The 27510-nt window shown below is 40.6% G+C and overlaps 1 protein-coding gene across 1 annotated transcript in view; it reads left to right on the top strand.

Moving 5' to 3' along the window:
• Nucleotides 1-27121, top strand: part of Lrrc63 (leucine rich repeat containing 63) — a 40728-nt gene extending 13607 nt beyond the window's left edge. Inside the window, exons 6-9 of the mRNA XM_021204152.1 lie at nt 8513-8649; nt 17063-17146; nt 25494-25733; nt 26881-27121. Coding sequence (XP_021059811.1) covers nt 8513-8649; nt 17063-17146; nt 25494-25733; nt 26881-27121 — 702 coding nt within the window. The remainder of the gene's footprint in view (nt 1-8512; nt 8650-17062; nt 17147-25493; nt 25734-26880) is intronic.
• The last annotated feature ends 389 nt before the right edge of the window (nt 27122-27510 follow it).

The following is a 27510-nucleotide window of genomic DNA, read 5'->3' as shown; positions in this document are numbered from 1 at the left end:
GCTGTGCCTGGAAGATGCTGTGTCCTAGTAGTCATTCAGCATCTCTGGTTCTTAGACTCTTTCCACCTCCTCTTCTGCATAGACCCCTGAGTTTTGAGGGATAAGGGTGGCTGAAGACATCCCATTTAGGACGGAGTGCTCTCAAGTCTTTCACTCTCTGAACGTTGTCTGGTTGTAGGTCTCTGTGTTAGCGCTCATCTACGACAAGGAGAGGTTTCTCTGTGGATGACTGAGTGAGGCGCTGGTCTGTGGGTCTAGCGGAATGTCATCAAGGGGTCGCTTTATTGCTATGCTGCTTTAGCAGAATAGTAGTATTTGGTTTTCTCTAGGTTCATAACCTATTTAGGCTCAGCTTCCTGGTCAGTTTAGCAATGTCAGGTGTGGGTTCAGTTTTATGAAGTGGGACCTAAATTCCAAGCAGAAAGTGGTTGGTTACTCCCGTAACATGCGTATCATTATTAATATGTAAGTTATGGAAAGAAATCAACAACCATGGCAATAACATGATATTTGGGAGGTATCCACGAGACCCCATTTGCCAATGACTCAAAAGATGGAACCTAATCTTGGCACTGAAAGCTTTAGTTGGTGGCAGAAGATTTAGAGTCCTTCTTTATATATATGTATTTTAGGACGCTCATCCAGTAATACGTTCCCATATGGTTTTTCAAATGACCTTTAGTACTAGTTGCCGCTCCCCATATTTCCTCCCTTACATTTCTCTTCCACCCCTCCATATCTAATTCTCCTATTCTAATTTCTCCTCTCTCTCTCTCCATACTGTTTTCCTTTCCATGGTGTATCCTCTCTTCCCCATTAGACCCTCAACAGGTACTTAACCTCTGCAGTTATCTTCATTGTAACATTCATATCAAAGACTTAAAGACTTAAAAAGCTAATATTTACATATAAAAGAGAACATGCAATATTTGTCTTTTGTGGTCTGGTCTGGGCTAACTCATGACTTTTTAATAACTATCTATTTACCTGAAATTTTCTTTCTTTCTTTCTTTCTTTCTTTTTTTTTTTTTTTTTTTTTTTTTTTTGGTTTTTCAAGACAGGGTTTCTCTGTATAGCCCTTGCTGTCCTGGAACTCACTTTGTAGACCAGGCTGGCCTCGAACCAGAAATCTGCCTGCCTCTGCCTCCCTAGTCCGAGTGCTGGGATTAAAGGCGTGTGCCACCATACCCGGCTTGAAATTTTCATTTTTAACAGCCCAATATTATTCTGTAAATGTACTGTGTTTTCCTTATTCATCCATTAGCTAGTGGACATGTAGGCCTTTTCCAGTCCAGGGCTATTATGGATAGAGCAGCAATGAACATGTATGAGCAAATATGAATAACAGGATGCAGATCTTTTTGAATATATGCCCAAGGGTAACATATCTGGATCTTGCGGCAGATCTGTTTCCAGCTTCCTGGGGAACACAGATTTCCATAGTGGCTATGTAGGCTTGTATTCCCGCCACATGAGCTGACTATTTTTCCCCAAGCTGACTGATGTGAGGTGGAGTTTAACAGTATTTTTAACTTGTATTTCCCTGATGGCTTGGGTTGTTGAACATTTCTTTAAGTATTTCTCAACCATTTTGTGTCTCATCTTTTGAGTGTTCTCTGATTAATGCTGTTCTCCATGTTTTTAATTGGGTTGTTTTCTTAATTTTCACCCTTTGTTAAAGTTCTTTATATGTTGTAGATACTAGCACTCTGTCAGATATCTAACTGGTGAAACACTTTTCCTATTCTATAGACCTCCGCCTTGTCCCAATGATGGTGTCCTTTACCATACAAAAGTTACCCAGCTTCATGAGGTCCCACTTATTAATTGTTGGTTTTAGTATTATTCTATCAGTGTACAGTTTCCACATCCTTTCCTGTGCCAACGAGTTCAAGTCCACTCTCTATCTTCCATCCAATTTAGAGTATATGATCTTATGTTGTAGTTCTTGATCCATTTGGAGTTACATTTTATGCAGAGTGATAGACCTATTTGCAGTCTTCTATATACTGCCATCCAGTTTAACCATCTCTATTTGTTAAAGATGCTGTGTTATCATTGTTTCTTTGTCAAAGCCAGGTGTCCATGGGTGTGTGGACAACTCAGTTCCCCTGGTCAGTGTGTCTGTGCTTGTTCCATGCTCTTTTCATTATGTAGCTCATTAGTACAACTTGACATTGGGTGCTAATACTTGGAACAGTTACTTTATTATACAGAATTGTTTTAGCTATACTGGGTTTTTTGTTTCCACATGAAATTGAAGACTGGTTTTCAATTTTTATGAAGAACTGTGTTGGAACTTGAAGGGGATTGAGTTGAATCTGTAGATTGTTTTTGGTAGGATGGTCATTTTTGTGATATTAATCCTACCAGTCCATGAACATGGGAGATGTTTGCATCTTCTGATATCCTCTTTAATTTATTTCTTTGATGTCTTAAAGTTTTTTATCATTCAAGACTTTTACTTGCCAAATTAGAGTTACCCCAGGATGTGTTTTGTTTTACTTTTTGAGGCTATTTTGAAAGATACTCTATCCGTAGTTTCTTTCTCAGTTTTTCATGTGTATATGCAAAAGCAACTGATTTATGTGTGTGTGTGTGTGTGTGTGTGTGTGTGTGTGTGTGTGTGTGTGTTTTAGTTTTGTATCCTGCTGCTTTACTGAAAGTGTTTCACATCTTACAGAAGTTTCCTGGTAGACTTCTTTGAGTCTTTTATTATGAAACTATATCATCTGCAAGTAAAGATATTTGACTTCTTCCTTTCTTATTTTTAATTCCCTTGATCTTCTTCAATTGTCTATCGCTCAGGCTAAGATTCCAAGTACTATATACTTATATAGTATATTATATTTATATACGCATAATGAGCGGAAATCTTTATTGTATTATTTCTGATTTTAGTCTAAGTGCATTGAGTATGTCTCAATTTAGGTTAATGTGTCTTCTGGCATTAATATTTTGGCTGTTTGAATTTGTGGTTTTGCTCTGAGGTCTAGCCATTTTGAGTTATGTTTGAGGTGTTTCTTGGTGTTGATATCTGATCTCGTCTTTGCTGGGTAGGTATTATGTTCCTTGGTTGCTGTTCCCATCTCTGGATCCTAGGCAAGTGTGGTGGCTGTGGTAAAGAGTGCTTCCTGAAGTCAATGTGTGGAAGAAAAGAATGGAGATGGACTAAGAAGTAAGGCCAAGAGGCTAGGGGTTTGCACCAAGAGGCAGTGTGGTGGTTTGAATATGCTTGGCCCAGGGAGTGGCACTGTTTGGAGGAGCAACCTTGCTGGAGTAAGTGTGTCACTGTAGGGGTGGGCTTTGAGACCCTCCTCCTAGCCACATGGCAGCCAGTCTTCACCTCTCTGCCTTTGGATCAAGATGTAGAACTCTCAGCTCCTACAGCAATGCCTGCCTGGATGCTGCCATGCTTCATGCCATGATGATAATGGACTGAACCTCAGAACCAGTAAGCCAGCCCCAGTCAAATGTTGTCCTTTATAAGAGTTGCCTTGGTCATGTTATCTCTTCACAGCAATAAAACCTTAAGACAGGCAGAGCGACTAGGAAATGAAGATCGGCTGCGAGGAGGGGCTTCTCCCAGCAGGCTACTTACAGGACTTAAAGGAAGATGGAGGAGCTCTTAATGGATGACAGGAAGGAAAGTGAAGATTGTCTTCCTGGTTCTCAGTCCACTTTGGTCACTGGGATCCCTGGTAGAAAGAGTTTCTGGGGATTGGAAGTTGACAGAAAGGCATTAAGATGGTTAGTAGAGAAGACAGAAGGTTGGCAGGAAAGAGTTAAGTTGGGTCCCTGCCATGGGTCCCCAGGGAGTCAAAGCAACTAATTCTTAATCAATGAGCCAAAATAGAATCAAAGGGAAATTAGAGAATTTTGAAGGGGAATGACAGTGGAAACAGTGTGTCCACATTTATTTTGTTGCATCTGAAACAGTGCTCAGGGGGAAATGTGCAGCTATAGCTGTCTGTGTTAGAAAGACATATCTCAAGGTGGAAGACACACAGAGCCCTGCCCACTGCAGTGCCTGAGTGAGTATGTGGTGGAGAGATGGGAGAGAAAGAGAAGCAAAACAGCCTGAGCACTGTGAAGAGAGGCGGAACGGGAGACAGGAGAGTGGGGAGTAAGAGCCTGGTGTGAGAAGCCTGCACTACCACCCACCGCTATGGTAATGTCCTTGCCCACACTGCTGCCATGGTCCTGCCCATTGAAAGTTGCCACAAAGCAGAACAGGTGGGCTGACCAACTCAGTTACTACTCAAACTTTGTGCCCAGCCCAATACCTACCCCATCTGTAAACTGCTGAACCACGTGAAGGGGCCAGTCATGAAGAACCAAAGCTGCAGGATCTCCATGACACAGAGCAACAATGGGATTTCCAAGAGGGGAGTCCTGGTGAGGATTCAGTATTGATGGTGTAGCAGAAGCCAGAGGCCTTGAACCAGACCGATGACTCATTGCAATGAACATTTGCAGTAAAGCTGTTTGGGCAAAAGGGCAAAAAACAGCAAAAAAGCTGTTTGTGACACATCTCCGCTTCCACCATGAGTTTGGCTTTTTGTTTAGTTTTGTTTCATGGAGGAGGTTTTGGAGGACAGAGGTTGGTACAGGGAGCTGAGTGGGATTGGGGTGCCTTTTGTGAAATTCACAACAAATCAATAAAAGTTTAAAAGAAAAAGAAGTGCCACATGTCAACAAACTAACCTTCCAACTTAAGGCATTGGAAACAAGTGAACTAAACCCAAGAGAGAATAAGAAGGAAATAATAGAAATTAATATAGGAATTAGAGAACAGGAACTCAACAGAGATAAAGACAAAACTGCAAGCATTACTACTTTGAAAAGATTTGACAAGATTAACAAAATCGACAAGGACTACATAAAAGACCAAAAAAGCAAACAAAAACCTATGTACACACCAAAGGTTTAAATACTCAAAGTCAAAAATGAAAGGTCCCTGCTCACCCTATAAAGCTAACAAGAAAGAATTTAGATTTTAAAATAACTATTCCAAATCATTTTATAGCTTAGATGAAATTAACATATTTCTACAAACACGTAAAAGCAGACTGCAAATGGAAAACATAAATGATATGTAAGAGATTCAACAATAATTTTAAAACTTCCCATAAAGAGATGTTTCAGTCTAGATGATTTCATGGGTGAATTCTATCAACTATCTATGAATTAAAACAGTCTTTCACAAACTCAACAAATAGATGAGAACACTTCCCATTTTGAACCATTAAACCAATAATGTTCTAATAGCAGAAGTCAGCCGTGACAAGAAAGGTAACTACAGAGCACATCTCATGACTGCGTATGTAGAAGTCTTCAGAGCACACAAAGGCAGTTTCCTCCACAACCAAGTGAAGCATCACCAGGTGAGGTTTACCTCAGGAATGCTTAGACAGCTCAACCTAGAAAGGCCGATGGAAGACTAAGGCACAGACGAGGAAAAACACAACTATCTCAATAGATACACCAGATCAGCCCTGGGAAATCCTAGCTTCTTTCACGACTCCCTCCAAAAGAATCCCCTCAACATCTAGGAACAGAAGGAACGTCCAACACAACTCTCACAGCTAGTGTACTCAATGATGGAAGACTGGAAGTTTGCCTCCTCAGATCAGGAACAAGACAAGGATGGACATCCTGGCTACTTCTGTTCAACCTTGCACCGAACCATCTAACCAAGGCAACTGGTAAAGCAGTAATAGCTACTAAGATTCAACATTTTCTTAAAAAAAGATTGAATATAGTTATGGATTCATTTACTCCCATAAAGATATGGAAATGTTTTATCTCAACAAAAGACTGCATAGTTTTATTAAGATGTTGAAATTACACAAAACTGTGTTTGAAGAAAAGGAGGAATGAAAGCCATCTCCAGTTGCAGACGATATAGATATAATAAGAAACCCAGTAAAATATGGTTATAGTGCATGAGTATTTCCTGAAATGTTGCAGTATATAGAGTTAATACCAAAAAATGTCAACTGCATTTTAGTATACTGTCAATACATAATCTTGATAAGAAAATCGGTGAAGCAATTTCATTTAAAAGTCACAAGAAAAATAATGAAATGTTTAGGAGTAGGTTCAACCAAAGTACCACACCTACACTGTGAAATTTCAATAGAAAAGTTTATGAGGCGTGTATAGATGGACAAATATCTCGGGTACACTGGTTTGATGTTCTTCTGATGGTACTTCCACATTGACCTTCGGATCAATTCAGTTTTGCATTTTCATATGAAGACTGGTGGACATGAAGTTATTATGAGATTGCAGTGAAGTCATCGGAGTGTGACACCTGGCAGGTGAACTACAGTGAATTCTGCTCTGGAGATATTTTCTCCTCCCTCATCATGGCCTGATGGTCTTATATGAAAATATGAGTTCATCAAAATCTAGGACTTTTCAAAGATTGAAACATTCCATCCTTTCAGGGAAGTCCTTAAAACAGAAAAACAAAAACAAAAACAAAAACCCTCAAAATAGTTTCAGGAAGTCCCTGAAACTGACCAGATCCACCCACCACCACCCTGCCTCCAAGAATAAACAGTAAAGCCTGCTGAGAGTCATCATCAGGGGAACAAAGCTGAAAAGGAGACTGGAGCTAGCCCAGCTGTCTGGAAGAAGCAGAGGCTGGCTGAGTGGCCTGAAGAGGTTTAGACCTACTGAGTCACTTGGAAGGTACACCCTCCAATCTGTTGAGCTCCCTGAAGGCTGTGCAGTTTGCTTCAGATTCCCAGTTTTGTGAGCTGTCACCGATGCTGCATTTGGCTTCAGTGACTCAGCTATCTTTTGAGTCCTTTCTGCTCCTCACCCATATTCCTGTAAATAACCCCAATAAAGCTCATTGGACTTCTGGTGGTATCCAGACTTTGGTCTGTTTCAGGAGTGTGTGTGTGTTGTTGTCTCTCCAGGTAAAGTTTTGTCTCACAGCAGTGTGTATGTGTGTTTCTGTCTGTGTATATGTGCAGGGTATCTATTAAGGTCAAGAGAGGACATTGTATCCCATGGAGATGCAGGCAGTTGTGAGCCATCCAACTTGAGTGCAAGGATCAGAACTCCAGTCCTCTTCAATCATTAAGTTCTCTTAACCTCTGACCCATCTCTCCAGCCCTGCAATGACAGTTCTTGAGTCAAGGACACACGAGAACGGTTGTTTTACTATCACAACATGTCATATTAACCCCATATTGATTTGAAGGCTTTGTTCTTTTAGTTCATTTTATTCTAATGACTTTGTAAGTTAAAGCATCACACGACTCGTGTAAGGAAGCTTTTCAGACTCTCTATAGCACAGAAGGATCACTCTGAAGTCAAGGAGCCTCCCCTAGGGTTTTTGCACTTCCATTATTAATCACCTTTCTTATTGGCTTCTCCACCACACATTCACATACTCTGGAAAGAAAAACCAGGCCCTATCAGCCAATCTTCCTACCAAGACCACATGGAGTCTCATGTCCAATGCATCATTCAGCTCTCATCGGAGAAATGGCTTTTTACAAAATCCGTGGCAATTAACATAGAGTCTCTCAGCTGATTCTCGGGTGCAGAGAGTAAGAGGCTGAAGTGCCTGCCTCTAAGGCTCAGAGATCTGCGTAGAAGAAGGTGGTGGAAAGATTCTAAGAGGTAACGGTGGTGAATGACTTCATAGAAAGAGTGCTTCCCACAAAGTCCTACCCTTAATTGAGGTGACTGGTAGTTGATAATTGCTAGGCGAGGGAAAAGTAGTTCTCATTAATGGTGTGACTCCTGGTAGGTCAACCACACTCCAGGTCAGGCTTCATATATGAGAGTAGTCTTACACAAACCGGGAGAGAGAGGGAGAGAGAGAGAGAGAGAGAGAGAGAGAGAGAGAGAGAGAGGGAGGACGAGAATAAAATGGGGAAGAGAGAGAGAAGGACATGGAGGAGTTGGAGAAGCATGAACATGANTAGGCGAGGGAAAAGTAGTTCTCATTAATGGTGTGACTCCTGGTAGGTCAACCACACTCCAGGTCAGGCTTCATATATGAGAGTAGTCTTACACACAGAGAGAGAGAGAGAGAGAGAGAGAGAGAGAGAGAGAGAGAGAGAGAGAGAGAGAGGGAGGACGTGCATAGAGTGGGTAGGAAGATGGGCAGGACATGGAGGAGTTGGAGAAGCATGAACATGATCAAAATCCATTGTACAAAATTCTCAAAGAATTAATAAAATCATCATTTAAAAGGAACAACTCTGGCAGTTGAAAGACAGAGGCACAGCTTCACTGAGTTCCTTCATGACTCAAGTGTCCCAGTTCCCTCCTCACTTAACACCCAGTGTTAACCCTGCCTTGGTCTTTCTCTAAAAGCATTTATTGAGACAATATGAGCCCAGATGGTTTTTTCTATATTGGGTTTACTGTATTGGTTTAAAGAAGACACACATAGATTGTATGCTTTACAATAAATAGATTTACATAGATAGATTGTATGCTTTTCATTTCAGTTAATATTTGCCTTTTTGTCCCCCAGATACTTTATCTTCAAAACCTACAAGTACTGAAATTGAGAAATAATCCTATCAAAGAAATTCCTTCTGAAATCCATCTATTGACATACCTTAGGATTTTCTCCATTGCCTTTAATTATATTACAGAGCTTCCTGCTGGGTAAGGTTGATCATCTGAGGGAGACACAGAACTAAATTATTTGTACTTATTTTTATTTAGTCATAAATTATTTAGTAAAGTCTCAATTTCCCTTTTGAAAGTGGCTACAAGAATTTTGGTTACTTAAACATCCTCGTTCTGCTATGATTAGCAGATTCATTTCTTAATGGTATTCATTTTTGGTATCCAAAACTGTCCTCCCAGCTACACAGCACACAGCATGGCTCTAATGAATACCAATATAATGACCAGCAATTCAGGTAAGAACCTGGTGCCTACCCATGGATGGTGCTTCTTAGAATAGGAAGCACTACACTCGGAATTCGGAGCTGGAGTCTTTTGGTTTAAATACGAGAATGAGGGCCTGAGGGTCTGTAGAAAGACATTTGACCATTCTGGCCCTCCGTGTTCTAATCTATAACCTAAGGAGATGAGCCTATCTGATGACTAAGAGCCTTCTAAGTCTAGTAAGAATGTGGACATTTGCATATAAGATGGACTTCTCAAGTACCAGCTGGTACTTAACTCCCAAGGAAAAACTTACACTAAAACTTTAACCACTATACTTGTTCCAGTTAAGAGTATAACAAATCGAATGTAGTAGGTTAAGGGTGTGTCTGTGTAAATGTGAATACTAGTATACATATCACATAGCTGTATACATGCATATGAACATATAGCACCTAAATAGGAATTCATAACAGATCATCTGTAATCATAATTACATACTTTAAGTAGTCATAACTGTCACTGAAAATGCAATAATCCCTGCAGGGACTAAAAGTTGACTGTAAATAAAGAGTTAACATATTTTTCAATGTTATACATTGGCAAGAACTCATAAATCACTGGTCATAATAAACGCTTCAGGCACTACTTTAAACACAGTAGTATTTCTAACACAAGGTGCTGTGTTTCTATTAAACATCATCGGGTGGGCATGTGTATCAAAGGCAGAATTACAGCATGGAATGGAAAACCTAACAGGAAAACCTTCATCATTTCAAAGACAGTTTAGAGCAGCATCTGATGTAACTGGAGATGGGTGAACAGTGAGAGCTCATCTAGGGAGTGGAGAACTTAATGGAAGAACTGTGGGAAGTCTTGCTAGCTTAGACTTGCTGCGGTGTGTCACGATTACAGAAGCATCCGCTGAGACCAAGTGAATGCACTGAACCAAGCAATCTAGAGCATGCCTGAGAGTTCTGCCCCCAGACACACTCTGTACTCCGATTGTTACTGTCTGCACTAGTCCCCCGGATGCACGGTAGATATTACACTTTCAGTCTTGTGTGTCAGCAGATGTCTGTATACACACCTACTGTACACTGTTGGGCTCACTCTCACAGTTTGCTAGGAAGATAGACAAGTGGATTTAATTAACAACATAAGCTTGCAGAGATGTGCACTGTAAACCTTGTAGACAGGAAAGGGTGACTTGGAACCCATTCTGCAAGATCAAAGTGACTCCCTGGAAGAGCAGATGCCTAACTAAATGCAACATTTAAGTTAGCCGCATCTCAGGAGTCGAGCACAGGATAGTCGTCCTGTGGGTGTTTCTTGAACAGATATATATGGGTCATAGATGATGTAGGTTAGGAAATACAAACTGTTTGCTAAATTTTGCAGCATACAGGGCAGAGCCAAATGGTGAGAAATGAACCTGGGGTGGTAAATGGGTCTTTGTGATATAAGGGAAGGGATGTATACTTTACAAGGGCTGGCCACCATGGGGCTTTCTACAGGACAGTGGTGGAGCCAAACTTCTCTTTTAGGTCACTCTCGTGCCAGAATGGGTATGTGGGAACAAACCCGAATCCAAGGTCACTAGAACTGGGGACTGTCGGAGTAGCTGAGGCTTTGTCCTTTGAGACATGGTCTTGTTAAGTAACCCAGGCTAGCCCAGAAGTGGCGGTGCTCCCACCTTAGTCTTCCAAGTGCTGGGACAACAAGCATGCACCACTGTGGCTGTCCTGCACTGTGTCTTCTACCGTAAAGCTGGGCTCAAATGTACTAAACTCACAGGAAAGTTCTATGCTGAAGATAGGAATTCTGACTCGTTGGAATATGTTAACTGAAACGAAGAATGTTGTACACTTTTTATTTAATGCTGTACAGAAAAACTTTCTGTATTTTAAATTTACTTTGTCCCGCTATGGTTTGACATCACGCAAACACCTTAATGACATAGAAGATTGAGTTAAAAATGCTTTAAAAATTGAAATGCAAGCCAGGTGGTGGTGGCGCACACCTTTAATCCCAGCACTTGGGAGGCAGAGGCAGGCGGATTTCTGAGTTCGAGGCCAGCCTGGTTTACAGAGTGGGTTCCAGAACAGCCAGGGCTACACAGAGAAACCCTGTCTCAAAAAACAAAAAACAAAACAAAACAAAACAAAAACAAAACAAAATTGAAATGCAATATGCTTGTCTCCAAATATCTTGTCATAAAGTTAATTAAAAATACACTTTAAGCACATCTGATACTCTAAACTTTCTATAATCTCAATATCACAGAATACATAGAACACACTATATACATGTGAAAAATCTAGTTATATGTAATATTTTCCCCACCATTAGCAGCTATTATGTGACAAGCACACACTGACTTAGAAATACTAGCTTTTGAGTCCCAAGTGCCTCTGAAATTTAGTGTAGTACAACAAATAAAATCACAGTCTATAATAGAAATCCTGGTTGGAAGTGTCAGATTCCTAGATATTCTGGATAAATGTGCACTCTTCTTAAAACAGATATCTCAAGAGATGAAGCAACATACTGCACACTGGTAGATAAGAGAAAATTGCAGAGACCAGGGTGAAGGGAACACTTGGGCTATACAAAGGCAGCCAGATGTAGCAACCAAAGACGAATGAGCTAATCCTTTCATAGGGGAAGATGGAGACAGCGAAGTACAACAGAGAAGTTCAGTCAGATGAAACCCAAGTGCTCAGAGCCAAAGGCACAAAGGGAGTTTGGGGCCTGCCCAGGCCACACTTCAAGAAATGAAATAGATTGTCATTTTCTATTATTACTTGTCTGAACTTTTGCTTAAGCTTTTTAAATGCTGGCGCTATTCTTTCTCAGCTATGTGACTTGAGTAAGTTTTCTAAAAAATACAATGGGGTTCTTGCACTGTATTTTTCCCATCCCTAGCTGGATCTTTCTGGTTGTAGGAGATCCATGTGCCACAGCTGAGAAGGCACAATGGCCCCCAAGTGCCATAGATACTGGAAGACTGGCACCTTCAGCCTTGATGGCAGTTTCTGTTGGCAAGGTTAGAGAAAGTGCACTTGATTTCAAGAACACTACAAAAATCAAGGGAAAACATCTTGTAAACTGCTTTGTAAATCCTTCCAGTTATTTCTAAAATGTTTTCATTTCTCCCGGACCTACATTTCCACAACAAAATAAAACGTCAGAGTATTGGAAGTCCTTTTGTTTTTTTTTTTCTTTTATTAAAAATAGATTTTTTCACATACCGTATCCTAATTATAGTTTCCCCTCACTCTCACTCTCTATTCCTCTCACTTCCTCCTCACCACACACCACCTCTAATCTGAATCTTCCCCCTCTCTGTCTGTCATTGGAAAACAGGCTTCTAAGGTATAATAATAAAATAGGATACAGTAAGAGAAAACAAAAACTAACACATCGGGAATTGGATAAGACAAAAAGGGAGACAGAAAAGAGCACACAAGAGGGCACAAGAGTCAGAGACCCATTTGTTTGCACACCTAAGACTTCCATAAAACCACTACACTGGAAGCCATAATATGTATGCGAAGGATCCGGTGCCGACCCATGCAGGCTCTGTGTAACACCGTCTCTGTCTTTGTGAGTTTTGCACATGTTGATTTGAGGGCCTTGCTCCATAGGTGTCTTTCATCCCTTCTGGCTCTTACATTCTTTCCCCCCAACCTCCGCTACTGGGTTCTCTGATCCCTGAGGGGAGGGGTGTGATAGAGACATCCTACTCTGGCTGGCTGAGTTGTCCAGCGGCGGGTCTCTGTATTTGTTCCCGTCTGCTGCAGGAGGGAGCTTCTGTGATGGTGCCTGAGCAAGGCTCTGATCTGTGAGTACAGCGGGATGTCATTAGGAACCGATGTATTGCCATGTTACTTTAGTAGAACAGTAGTACTCGGGTTTACCCCGGGTCCCTGGGCTATCTGGTCTCAGGCTGTTGGCCACTGAAGCAGTGTTGGGTATGGGTTCCCTTGTCTGTGAGGCCTTCAGTCACATCAGATATTGGTTGTGTATTCCTACAAGCCCTGTTCCACCACTGCGATAACAAACCTTGCATGCAAACACCATTGTTGATCAATGTGTGTTGCTGTGTTGGTGGTGTTCATATTTACCGTTTGGTCCCTAGGTGAGAGTTACATCAGTATCTTTTGAGTCCACCATTTGATTTATAATATCATTTAGCATCAGCATTCCTTTACCTTTATTCTAGATGACTTGGCTATTGGTGAGAGTCAGGTACTGAAGTCTCCCACTATCAGTGTGTGAGAGTCAATATGTGATTAAAGCTGTAGTGCTGTTTCTACATGTTAAGAATTGGGCTGGAGAGATGGCTCAGTGATTAAGAGAACTGACTGCTCTTCCAGAGGTCCTGAGTTCAATTCCCAGCAGCCACATGGTGGCCCACAACCATCTGTAATGAGATCTGATGCCCTCTTCTGGTGTGTCTGAAGACAGCCACACTGTACTCATATAAATAAATAAATAAATCTTTTAAAAGTGTAATAGCTTTAATTTTAAAAAATGGTAAGAATTGAAATGTCATCTTGTAGTGTCCTTTCCTGTCTTTTGATTAATTTTAGTTTGAAGTCTATTTTGTTAAATTAAAATGACTACACAATCTTGCTTCTTAGGTTCATTTGCTTGGAATATCTTTTTTTCTAACCCTTTATTCTGAAGTAATATCTATTCTTGATGTAACTGTGTATTTATTGGATGCAACAGGTTTTATATATATATATGAACTTGACTGCCCTTGTGTTTCAATGACCTCTTGGTGGGTTTTTCTTTGATCAGTATATAGTATCTTTCTCTATTTCCTCTGATTGGTCTTAGTTTGAAGCCTCTCTTGTCAGATATTAAAATGACTACAACAATTTGCTTCCTAGGACCATTTGCTTGGAATATCTTTTTCTATCTACTCTGAAGTAATGTTTGGTGTGATGTCTCTTTTACCAGAAGTTTCTTTTGGCTAGTCTGGCTTGCTTCTCAGATCTGTTTGCTTAGGTATCTTTTACCATTCATTTACCCTAAGGTGATATCTATCCTTGACATTGAGGTATGTTCCTTGGAAGCAAAGAAGGGTGAATTCTGTTTTCACATCAATTCTGTTAGTCTGAACCCTTTTATTGGGGAAATGAGACCATTGATGTGAGATGTCAATAAACAGAATTTGTTGATTTTTGAGTGTGGTTAACCATTTAGGTTGGAGTTCTCCTTTTTTTTTTTTTAATCCTTTCCTTGTGAGTAAAGATTTGCAAATAGATATTTCTTAAATTTGGTTTTATCATGGAATATCTTATTTTCTTCATCTATTGTGACTGAAAGTTTTGCTGGGTCTAGCATGGCATTTATGGTTTCTTAGAGTCTGTAGAAAATCTGTCCACGCCTTTCTAGATTTAAAGTCACCATTGAGAAGTCAGGTGTTATTCTAATAAGTCTGTATATATTACTTGGTCTTTCCCCCTTGTACCTTTTAATATTTTCTCTTTGTTCTTACATTTAATTGTTCTGATTATTATGTGTCGACAATGCATATTTTTTTCTAGTCAGCTCTATTTAGTATCCTGTATGCTACTTTGTATATATGTGTCCTGTTGTGTACTTTGATAGGCATCTCCTTCTTTAGGTTAGAAAATTTTTCTTCTATGAGATTGTTGAAAGTATTTTCTGTACTTTTGACCTGGGTTTATTCTCCTTTGTATATTCCTATTATTCCTAAAGTTGGTTTTTTCATAGTGTCCCAGTTGGTACACTCATTTCTTCTATTGTGTCTTCAATGCCTGAGATTCTCTCTTCTGTTTCTTGTATTTTATTGGTGAGGCTTGCCTCTGAGGTCCCTGTTTGAGTTCCTAAATTTATCATTTCCAGATTTCCCTCAGTTTGGGTTTTCTTTACTGATTCTATTTTTACTTTCAGATCTTAAAATGTTTTATTCATTTTCTTCTACTGTTTGTTGGTATTTTTATAGATTTCTTTAAAATAAATATTCTTTAAAATATTTATTCACTTCTTTAAAGACCTCTCCCATATTCATAAGGTTATTGTAAGATTTTTTTCTTGTGTTTCAGCTATATTGCAATATTCAGGGTTGCTACAGTAGGGTTGCTGGGCTCTGGTGGAGACATATTCTCCTGACTGTTACTAATTGTGTTTTTATGCTGGCATCTAGGCATCTAAGGTTTGGAAAGACTACAATTCTGGGCGTTGATATCTGATCTTGTTTTTGTTGGGTGGGTGATTGCCCCCAACCCCACCATCCAGTTTCTAGTTCCTCTATAGTTCTTAGGAGAATGTGGTAGCTATGTGTTGCCTGGTAGGAAATTCTGTTGGAATCCTGATAGGTGTGGCCACTGAGGTTTCCAGATAAAATGTGTTTCCAGGTATTGGGATCTGACACTTAGGAATGAGAATGGGCTAGAGGGGTCTACAGGAGGGAGGAAAACAGGATGATCCACAAGGATCTACTGAGAGTGAAGAGAGGCCACAACAAGTGGCCTCCTCCAGAGCCATGGATGAGACTGAGAGATTGGATTTGGAGGATTCAAGAGAGGGATGAAGATCTGCTATTAACCTACCTACTTCCCTGACCAGACTAGCCTGTGAATTTCCAGGGAATTCTTCCTGGAGTTGGTGGCTGGGATAATAGGATAAATGAGGGATAGGAAGTATGGAGGAGAAGATCTCTGTGGTCCACTGATGGCAGAGAGGAACTTCCTAAGGTAAAAAAAAAAAAGTAAACTATGATCTTACATTTAAAAAACAGAATAGATACTACCAACATTTTCTTTACTGGAGTGAAAAGGAAGTTGGAGGTTGACCACTGAATTGAAAAGGGTTGTCTCACAGTTTCCAAATCAGTGCCAACAGTTTCTCAGAGAGGAGGGGTTTGGATTAACTGGGGTTCATTCACTTCTGATTTATTCATACACTGAACAGATAGAAATAAAAGATGTAATTTCTGGTCTCCAGGACCTCTCAGTTTTACAACAGGACAGGGGCCAAGAAGTAAGCCGACACTCAGAAGGATCTGTTCTTCCAAGTGAAAGAGTTTGCAGAAGAGCTCTGTGCAGGAGGTTACATTTGTCTTAAGACCAAAGAGTCACATTTGGGGCAGATGCGGCATGGTATTGGAGATATGTAAGAGTTAGTGATTCAGATACTTTTAGCAAATAAACAGTGGGTCGTAGGGTATTATGGGATAGGGGATGACAGGCAACTCAGGAAAGTAGTCAAGGGTGGGACTGTGAAGATCGTCATCTGCCATGCTGAAATAGTGGGAGGTTAGTAAAATCCTGTGCTCACCGCGCCTTAGGCATGCAAGGGTGAGAAGAGATTTTGAGGATAGTATACACACAGTTGGGAGAGGGGGATCTCAGCTGTTCATTTCTCACCTCCAAAAAAGTGGTTTCTATTTGCATCCCATAGGAAACAGATTCACAATGCTGGGGTTGTGTGTCATACAACCATTATATCTTTTAGTTCTTACTTTGGTCATTTAACTTGATGGGAAGGAAAATCAAAGGCATTTCACTAGGAAAGTCATGATACACTTGGGTTGGACAGAGATCACAAAAGTCCACGTCCACTGAAATTCTCAGAATGTGACCTTACTTGCAATTTTAATATGTAACTGAAATGCAGTTTGTCGAATTGAATGGGGTCAGTTCTATTCAAGAGGAGGCCTTGAATCTAGTGACGGGTGGAAGGAGACCCTGTGAAATCAGAGACAAATGCTGCTGCAGGTCAGGGGCAGGCTGGGGTTTCAAGGAACCCTGGGAAGCTAGGAGAGGCATGAGAGACGCTGTGGGAAGCCTCCGGAAGGACCCAATAGCAGGATGCTGGAGGTGTGGCTCCTGAACTGTGGGGTGGGGTGGTCCTGCTGTTTCTGGCTACCCAGAATTCAAGCAAGAGACTAAGAAAAACCTTCAGATGATAAAGGTTCTTGGTTATCTTTTGTTAAGTGAGGCTTTTTCACACCAAAGGATGTCAGCCCAGGCTTCAGAGACAGCAGCACCGTTTTCAGAGGTGTCTGTGGAATGGATACTGCCCACAATGAGAAGAGGCTGATGCAACTCTCAGTGTCGTGGGAAAATGTTTAACTTGTAAATCTTAATTTCCAGTGACAGTGAATAATCTCTTTCATAACTCACTGTTCTTTCTGTTTAAGGTTATTTTGCCTGAACTATCTTGAGGAGCTCGATATTTCCTACAATGAAATTGAAAATATTTCAAATGAAATCCAGAAACTCAGGTATTTGCAAAGTAATAGATACATGGTAAATGACCGTGGCATTAAGGATGTGTGATAACGATAATGACAAAGACCTTAATCTTTTCATCTTTTTCAGTCAATGTGAATATAATTTGTGAATTGTGGGGTTTACTTTCAAATGTAGTTTGAATATCTAGTATGTAGTTTCTGCAAGATGTATTCCCAATGATATTTTAAAAGTAAAATATAATAACCTTTCATTTAAGTTCACTTTCTGGTGTGTATATATGTGGTTCTTATACATTTCAATGTCATTACCCACACACACACTCTAGCTCCTCCACTGGGGGCCCTGTGTTCCATCCAATAGATGACTGTGAGCATCCACTTCTGTGTTTGCCAGGCGCATTATAAACTCTTAATCATTCAAATCTTTTAACATATTTTATTTTAAGTTACATATCTGTCTGTGTGAGATTTTGTGCAGGTGAGTACAGGTGCCTAGGGAGGCTGGGGACATTGAATTCCCCGGAGTTGGAGTTGCTGGCTCCAGGGAGCTTGCATGCTGCAAGTGGAGCTTGGCCCTCAGCAAAAGCAGTGCTCTTAGCCGCTGAACCATCTCTCCAGCCTCTCAGATCTTACTGTATGCCCTTCACGGCAGTTTGTGATTCACTTAACTTCTGTAATAACTGTCTCCAAGAAATTCATAATTATATTTCTACACATAATATTTCTTTTATTTCCAATATCATCTGATTGAGGTAAATACAGAATAGGAAAGACATATGATTTTATACTAATTTTAAAAATCAAGCTATGTAGCCAAATTCCATTATTAGTTCTCACTGGCTGATTGGCTTTCTTGGAACGCAGTCATATCTTCAAAAAAAAAAAAGTCTTCCTCTGGTTTTCTACTGTTTCTACCAATTTTTAAAGTGTGGTCATCCTTATATTTTACTAGGACACTCCAGCCTATGCATGGCTGTTATAATCGATACAGTTCACTTCTCTATGTGTCTCCTTTACCCTGCACCTGTTCCTTTCTTGTTGGTGACATGTGCAGGATACTCTTTCCCACCTCCACCCCCACCCCCACCCACACCCACACTCACACCCACACCCCCATCTCCCCCTGCTTTATCCATTTTGGAGCTTGACTGACCCTGCTCACCTAACCGGTTACTGGCTCCCTTTGCATTTCCAGATGTGCCTTTTCCTCTTGCAAATGTGACAGCTCTGAAGTGGGCTAAGGGGGGTCAGGATTCCTTGGGCTTAGACTCTAGCTGGTGTTGCAGGCATGCCAGGTATCAGGTTCCTCAGCTTCCAGCCAGCAACCCTATTGCAGTGTTTCCTTGAGAAAGGCAATTTATATGAAGCACAAAATATGGACTTCAGAATAGCAATTTTGACTATGCTCAAGGACCTTAAAGAGCATATGAACGCTTGAGCGAGGACCTTACTGAAGACTGTGAATACAAAGAACCAATTGCATGGAATAGCGAAAACAACTTCAAGACCTGAAAGTGGAATCTGTCGAAGAAATGGAATCACTAAAAAGACAAATCTGAATTGAAATAAAACTAGAAATGAAAAAGTTAGATGTCAAACAAAACCCTTAGTGATAAGCTACACCAACAGACTATAAGACATGGAAGAGATATTCCCATGTGCCAAAGGCAAGGTAGAAGAAATGAATAGATCAGTTAAATAAAATGTTAAGTCTTTAAAAAAAAAAATCCAGGCTTCCTGTAGTTTCATAAACTATTCATGTAATATGGAGCTTCCCTGGAAATGTATGTAGATTTCAAAGTGCATAAAGCAGTAATCTGAGATGTCCTTGCTAATATAAATCACTCTAGTTGAACCTCCTACATCCTATTGAGCATTGTGTAATTATTTCTTACTAACTGAATGTAATGTGCAAATTTTCAACAGCATAGATCAATTGATATTCAAGCTACAGTCAAAATAAAAGTAATCAATTTAAAGAAAAATCCAGGCCTAAAATACCCTGGAAATCTGGGAGACTAAGAGGAGACAAAAATCTATGAATAATTGGTATAGAGGAAGAAGAAGGTGGCCAGAGGCACAGAAAATATTTTTAAACATCACAGAAGAAAATTTCCCCAAATCTAGAAATAGAAATGCTTATCAAAGTACAAGAAGCTTATCTAACACCAGCTAGACAGGAGCAGAATATTAGTCCCCTGTGACACACAGTAATCCAAACACTAAATGTACAGACTAGAACAACAGCATAAGATGTTACAAGCTGCGAGGTGGTGGTGGGAGGTGAGTCACATTCGGAAAACAGGTCGAGTAGAGTAACATGTGACTTTCTTTTTTCTCGGATATTTTCTTTATTTACATTTCAAATGTTATCCCCTTTCCTGGTTTCTCCCTCAGAAACCCCTATCCCATCCCCACACCCCCTGCTTCTATGAGGGTATTCACCCACCCACTCCTGCCTCCCTGCCCTGGCATTCCTCTACCTGGGGAATTGAGCCTTCACAGAACCAAGAAGGGCCTCTCCTCCCATTGATGCCCAACAAGGCCATCCTCTGCTACACATGTGGCTAGAGCTATGGGTCCCTCCATGTGTACACTTTGGTTGATAATTTAGTCCCTAGGAGCTCTGGGGGGTCTGGTTGGTTGATATTGTTGTTCTTCCTATGGGGTTGCAAACCCCTTCAGCTCTTACAGTCCTTTCTCTAACTCCACTATTGGGCACCCCATGATTAGTCCAATGGTTGGCTTCGAGCATCTCCCTCTGTATTTGTAAGGCTCTGGCAGGGCCTCTCAGGAGACAGCTGTATCAGGCTCCTCTCAAATACACTTCTTGGCATCCTTAACAGTGTCTGGGTTTGGTGACTGTCTATGGGACAGATCCCCAGGTGGGGCAGTCTCTGGATGGCCTTTCCTTCACTCTCTGCTCCACACTTTGTTTCCATATTTCCTCCTGTGAGTATTTTGTTCCCCATTCTAAGAAGCTCTGAAGCATCCACACTTTAGTGGTTCTTCTTGAGCTTCATGTGATCTGTGAATTGTATCTTGGGTATTCTGAGCTTTTGGGGTAATATCTGCTTATCAGTGAGTGCATACCATGTGTGCTCTTTTATGATTGGGTTACCTCACTCAGGATGATATTTTCTAGTTCTATCCATTTACCTAAGAATTTCATGAACTCATTGTTTTTAATAGCTGAGTAGTACTCCCTTGTGTTCTGTATCCATTCCTCTGTTGAAGGACATCTGGGTTCTTTCAAGCTTCTGGTTATTATAAATAAGGCTGCTATGAATATAGTGGAGCATGTGTCCTTATTACATGTTGGAGCACCTGGAGTGGTATAGCCGGGTCCTCAGGTAATACTATGTCCAATTTTCTGAGGAACCAATAAACTGATTTCCAGAGTGGTTGTACCAGCTTTCAATTCCACCAACAATGGAGGAGTGTTCCTCTTTCTCCACATCCTCACCAGCATCTTCTGTCACCTGAGTTTTTGATCTTAGCCATTCTGACTGGTGTGATGTGGAATCTCAGGGTTGTTTTGATTTGCATTTCCCTGATGACTGAAGATGTTGAANATTTATTTAGGTGCTACCCGGCCATTAGAGATTCCTCAGTTGAGAATTCTTAGCTCTGCACCCCATTTTAATAGGGTTATTTGATTCTCTGGAGTCTAATTTCTTGAGTTCTGCATATATATTGGATATTAGCCCTAGGGTCTGAAAGCCATAAAGGCCTGGATGGTCATTTTACAAACTTGAGAAGAGAAGACCATAAATGGTGGCCCAGACTACAACATGCATCAAAACTATGATTCATAACAACAGAAAAAGAAAACATCCATGATAAAACTAGGCTTAAATCATTTCTGTCTTTGAAATCAGATCTACAGAAGACATTAGTTGCAAAACTTTAGTTTGAAGAGGTTAACTCCAGAGGGCACAAGGAATAAATAATCCAAGTAAATTAAAAAAAAGTTGGAAAAATACCCACATAACAACAAAAAATAGCAGAAATCATTGAACACTGTTCACTGATAATTCTCAGTTAGTGCCCTCAATACCCCGACAAAGGGACACAAAATAGCAGAATGGATAAGAAAACACGATCCATCTTTCTACTACATCCAAAAAAATGCACCTCACTTTGAGGACTAGGCATCTCCTCAGGGTAAAAGGTATTTAAAGCAAACTGATCAAAGAAGCAAGCAGGTATAGCTATTCTAATATCTGATAAAATAGACATCAGATACATTAATTGGAAGATGTAGAGAAGGACACCACATAATCATCATAGGAAAAATCCACCAGACAGCATCTTCAAAAAAAAGTGATGCTTATTAAACTGGATGGCTGCATACAGAAATTTTAAAATAAATCCATGTTTAGCATCATGCAAAAAACTCAATTCCAAATGGATCAACATATAACCTGTGATGGATAGCATTATGTCAACTTGAAACAAACTAGAGTTAGCTGAAGGAGGGAACCTCAACTGATAAAATGCCTCCATAAGATCTGGCTGGAAGGCATTTTCTTAACTTATTTATTGATGGAGAAGATCCATAACACTGTGGGGGTGCCATCCCTGAGATGGTCGCTCAGAATTTTGTGGGAAGGAAAGTTGAGCAAGCCATGACAAGCAAGCTAGTAAACTGCACTCCCAAAGGAGCGCTCCTGTCTCCAGGTTCCTGCCCTGCTTGAGTTCCTGTCCCGACTTCCTTCAATGATGAACTGTGATGTGGAAGTGTGAGTCAAATAAACCCTTTCCTCCCCAACTTGCTTTTTGATCATGATGTTGCATTCCATCAACAGAAATCCTAACTAGGACATAATCTGAACCTACCAGAGGGGAAAGAGGGGAATGGACTTGAGCTCATTGGTACTAGAAGGGCGTTTCTGAATAACACACTGCACACACACACCAAGACCAAAAATTGATCAATGGGGACCTCATGAAGTCGGTATGGGAAAGGACACCAGTCTGATGAAGAATTCTATATAGAATAGGAAAATATCTACCAATTATGCATCTGATAGAGGGTTAATATCAACTAAATATGAAGTAATAAAACAAATAAACAAACAACAACAACAACAAAAACCTGAGCATAAGGAAAGCAAAACAATGATAAAATGCGTGCAGAGCTAAGCAGAAGATGTCACAAAAGATGAAACCCAAATGGTTGAGAAACTCTTAAAGAAATGCTCAACATCTTTAGCCATCAGGGAAATGCGAATTAAAACAACTTTGAGATTCCATCTTACACCAGTCAGAGTGGCCAAGATCAATAAAACAAATGACAGCATGTGCTTGTTGGGGGGAAGGGAACAGTTATACATTTCTGGGGTTGGGGGGAAATGAATACCCACCATGGAAATGAATGTGGTTGTTCTCAGGAAGTTGGGAATCTATGTGCCTAAAGCTAAAGATCCAGATACACTACTCTTGACCGTATACCCGTGGACTCTGTGCCCTGCTGCTGATACCCCTTATCCATGGTCACTGCTGCTCTATTCATAACACCCAGGAACCGGGAAAAACCTAGATGTCCAACAACTGAGGAACGCATAATGAAAACGTGGCACATTTACAACAACAGAACATTATTTGGCTGTAAAGAAAAATAAAGTGATAAAATTTGCAGGTAAATGGATAAGAGTTAGGAAAAATCATCCTGAAAGAGGTAACCCAGAGCCCAAAAGACAAATATCGTATGTTTTTTCTCGTATGTGGATATTAGCTCTTAAGCTTTTATATATGTGCTAAAATCCAAATGACCACAGAGGTTACGTACTTAGTAAGGGACTAGTGTGGAGGAGAGTCTTGCCCATGAAATGGGGAATAGAATATAGCTTTCTGGAGGCTAAAGGGAAAAACCAAAATAGTATTAAGTAATAGGAGATGAAAGGGAAGGGTCATGGAGGTTTGTGCAGGGAGACAACTAACACTAAAGGTCACTTGAAAAACCATATGGAAGCTTATTACTATAGAAGCTTCCTAAAATTCATACATATAGAGAAGAAATCTAAATGGACTCATCAAATAATGGGGGAGACAGTGCTCCAAGCTATCTTATTCCACCAACTAAAGCATCCAGTGCCAGGAATGAGTTACATCTTATTGAGTCATTAGTCAAAGGGGTCACATGCAAACTCCCCAAACATCACAGGTTATTGCCATGGTTACTGGTTGCCTTCCACAACCTTACGGTAAGGCCCTATTGTTGAAGACAAGGTTTATGTATTTGAGGACAATGTTTCATGTATCTTAGAGAAGTTGAGCTGGTGCCTAACTAGAAGCGTTACCCCTACTGACTAGGATTCATAGTGTAGAGAGTGCTCTGCACACTACCAGAAGAAAAAAGTAATCGTAAAACCAGCTACAAATACCGTGGCCAGTAGTGAGCTGCCTGCAAGATATACTGGCGTAATAGTGGCACAAATGTTTTGGAAGTAACCAACCACTTTTGGCTTGGAGTTAAGGTCTACTCCATGAAATAAAACCCATACGTGATGCTGCTAAACTGATCAAGAAGCTGAGACCAGATAGATTATGATGACATTCTGCTATACCCATAGATCAGTGCCTCACTCAGCCATCCACAGAGAAACCTCTTCTTGCAGTAGATGGGAACTAACAGAGAGGTCCAAAGCTACACAATGTGCAGAGAGTGGAAGACTTTGGAGCACTCAATCCCAAATGGGATGTCTTCATGAAACCCTACCCCTCAAAGCTCAGGGATCTAGCCAGAAGAAGCGGTAGCATGATGGTAAGACCCAGAGATCCTGGATGACTCTAAGGGCATCGTATCTTCCAGACACAGCAGGATGGATGCACATATGAACTCAGAAACAGGCGGCATACACAAGACCTGCACAGGTTCAAGCCAGAGTCCAGGCACTGAGAGTGGGAATGTGGGGATGCAGGGTTCATTGCTAACCAATAATTATTTGAAGGTGATACCTGCTGACAAAGGGAAAATCAGTGTTTTCCAATGGAATCTCATTGGGCATAGTAACTACATCCCAGGGCAGGCTCCATGCTTGTGAGCCATCACAAAGTGGACTCCATGGTTTTGCTTTGGGTTTGTTGTTGTTAGGGAGGGATCTTGTGTGTGTGTGTGTGTGTGTGTGTGTGTGTGTGTGTGTGTTGTGTATGTGTGTGTACTTTTTGTTTTGTTTCAGTATTTTTGTCTTATTTTGGCTTTTGGCTCTGTGGTTTTTATTTTTGTGCTTGTGGTTTGTTGTTTGTTTGTTTTTAAGAGAGAGCTCAAAACAAAGATGGGTTGGTAGGGAGGTGGGGGAATCTAGGAGAAGTTAGGATAGGGGAAGGAACATGATCAAAACATATTGCATGGTAAATTTTTAATTTAAAAAAAGAGATGATAGGAAGCGCAGAAATGTTCAAATCACAGCAGAGCTATGCTGCTGACCCCAAGGCAGGTGTCTCATGTAAAGGGAACATGACAGCACCCAGTTTTTGTCCTTCAGGACAAAATAAGAGCTTGGGATTTTCCTCGCACTTAGCTGGCCACAAGAGGTACAGTCGTAAAGCTGTATTTGAAGAGCTACCCAGTCTCTTTATTTGAAATACTCCCCCCACTTTGATCATATATTACTTTTTTTTAGCAAGAGTTAACATTAGAGAAACCCAGTTTGGGGCAAAGTCTATGTGAGCCTAGATTGTCAAGGGGAGTTCAGAAGCACCTACTCCACCACCTGAGTCCACATGCCAGCCAGTTCACCGGGAAAGCACTTTGACAATGGTTTGATGTCTGTATGTCTTTCGTGAACAGGAACATTTCTGTCTGCTCTCAGCACTCATTAGAAAAGAGAAAAAGGACTGCAGAAGATACCCCAAGGCAATGAGAGAGATCAGTCACATCTATTCTCTTTGAATAAAGGGACAAGGACTATTAGAAACAATTGACACAGTGAAAAATAAGGGGACCCAGGTGCCGAACATAGCAGTCTATCTTGAGGTTATATATTTCACTGTTTTCATTAAGTGTTAATGAAAACTCATGTATCAGTGTCCAGGTTGTCTTTAAAAACTTTTTTTTTCTGCATGTCACCACATTGTGTTTATGTGGTGTGACACTTCTTAGTTCTCCTGAATTTACGGATATTTCTTTTTCCACAGTGGTAAGAGTTTGCAAAGGCCCCCCTCAAATGCATGCATCAGCTGATTCGTTCACACAAATGCACCTCTTGCATAATAAAACGGTCCCATTGTTTTTACAAGGAAACTCTCTTGATTCTAGGAAAATATTAAAATGAATGCTGTGGTGCCAGGTTTCAAGGACACAGTACCGAAACTCGGGTGAATATTATAAAGTGCGTGATTATCTTGTAAACTATGGTTTTCTTATGTACAGATCACTTGAAAAACTGATTGTTGATGGGAATCCCATAACGTCTTTTCCACCTGGGATTTTGAAGCTTGACTTGATCAAATTTCAAATTGAAAATACATTCACTGGTTCTCAGTTTTGGTTAGAGAATTCCTGTAATGACCCCCAACAACTTACTCAAATTTGTTCCTTGTTCATTGTTAAAAATAATCTACATAAAGTATTTGATTGCATCCCAGTTGCAGTTCAAAAGCATCTTAAAAGGTGAGTAATTTCTGACATGCTTCTTATCAAAACACATCTCTTAAGTATTTTACTAACACACCATACACACACACACACACACACACAGAGACACACACACACACACACTGGCACGCACCTTTACACACAGTTCATTTACCCATTTTTGTCTTGCAGGATTACTAATGGAGTCTAAGTCACTCCCATCTTATAATATTCTCCAGTTATTTCTGAAGTTCATTGAGAACAGTGTGTTGCTGAGATGGTGCACAGTTTCTATGCATCTGTTAGTTAAATCTTTTTCAGGAATTACTAAGGACACACAAGAGACTCCCTTTGAAAGCTGTGTAGTCCCACGGGACAGGCTTTGCTCCATTCTGAGATGTTCCATTCAGGAATAGAGAAGACTTTTTTTATTTTTTACATCTAGAATCAGGAAGCAATTAGGGCTTTGTCACCTAACCTCAAGACCAGGGTTCTTAGGGTCCGCTCGAGATTGTCAGCTATGTCTAGGTGTTGCATAACTATTTTGACTATTTATGTCAAAATAAATCATCATTTCTGGGTTGTATGGATGGTACAAATATTTATAGTATGTCTAAGTAAAATGCTTTCCCAGGATTATATAAAAATACCAATACTCAATAAAGACACTGTTATAGCATAATTTTGATCGCGATGATCTCTCAGAGCTAAAGCCTCTATCTAAGGTGCAATTACTGTAAGATTAGTAACCTTTAAGAGGTGGATTCTAGTGAAAGATTCATAGGCCATGTGAGCATGCCCTTTAAGGGAACTGCGGAATCCTAGTTCCTTTTGCTTGTTGGCCATAAATGAGTGGCTTTGCTCTGCCACTGGCACCCACCATGATATGGCTCAGTGATCATATGTCCACACAGTATTCACAAAGGCTTGGATTTAATCCCCAGGACCTCAAAAGAAGAGGGGGACCCGCTGCTTCACTTTTATAATGCACTGTGCACACATACCTTGGCTTTAGAAAATGGGGCCCTTGCACACATATCTAATCTGTCGCTCCACTGTATTAGGATTTAAATTTTGACTTAGTAGTAAGTGCCTTATCTAGATGGAAGCTCAATAAAAACCAAGCATGGGGTTTTACATTCGTGGAAACTCAAATCTCTACTTCCTGTTTCTTCTTTTCCAGCACATCTGACTGTGATTGGTGCCATGGTCCCAAGTTTGGTGACGGTTTCCGCATCATCCGATCCTGTGATATCTTCGGAGTATCACATGTCCCCATTTTGTTCCATGTCTGCTCCTCTTCCTGCTATCTGGACATCAGGGAAAGCAGCTTTGTTTTAGAAGGTTTCCCTAGTAAAAGAATAGCTCTACATATGGACTGGGTAAAAGAGAACAAAGTCAGCAATGTCTCGTTCTATTTGTAAAACCTACAAATATTTATGTAGAAGTCATTCACCTCTTAGAGCACAGGTTCTGCATGGAGACCTGTGGGTCTTCTCTGCTGAGTTCTCTCCTGATCCTCCTCCTCCTCCTCACGAAAGTCTGATTGTTAGACGTCACTACTGAGCTCTGACTCAAGGAGTGGGAAAGGCCTTTGGAGTTCAGAAGGGACCTTGAGAAGTTCCTGGAGAGCACATTTACAGTAAAGGGGGGGAAAGTTCAAAGCATTTGTCAAAGAACATTTGTCTTATACTTTGTCTTTTCATGGACATATAGTCAACAACAGCCTAGCAGCTTGAAGCCATTATGGGCAACTTTGTTGCACAAGGCCACAAGGTTACGTGTCCAGGTACTAAATGTTAACTGGTGCACC

This window comes from Mus pahari, chromosome 8 (assembly GCF_900095145.1).
Source record: "Mus pahari chromosome 8, PAHARI_EIJ_v1.1, whole genome shotgun sequence".
NCBI classification, from domain to species: domain Eukaryota; kingdom Metazoa; phylum Chordata; class Mammalia; order Rodentia; family Muridae; genus Mus; species Mus pahari.
The sequence above is the reverse complement of the archived record's forward strand: the minus strand, read 5'-3'. Positions and strand labels throughout refer to the sequence as shown.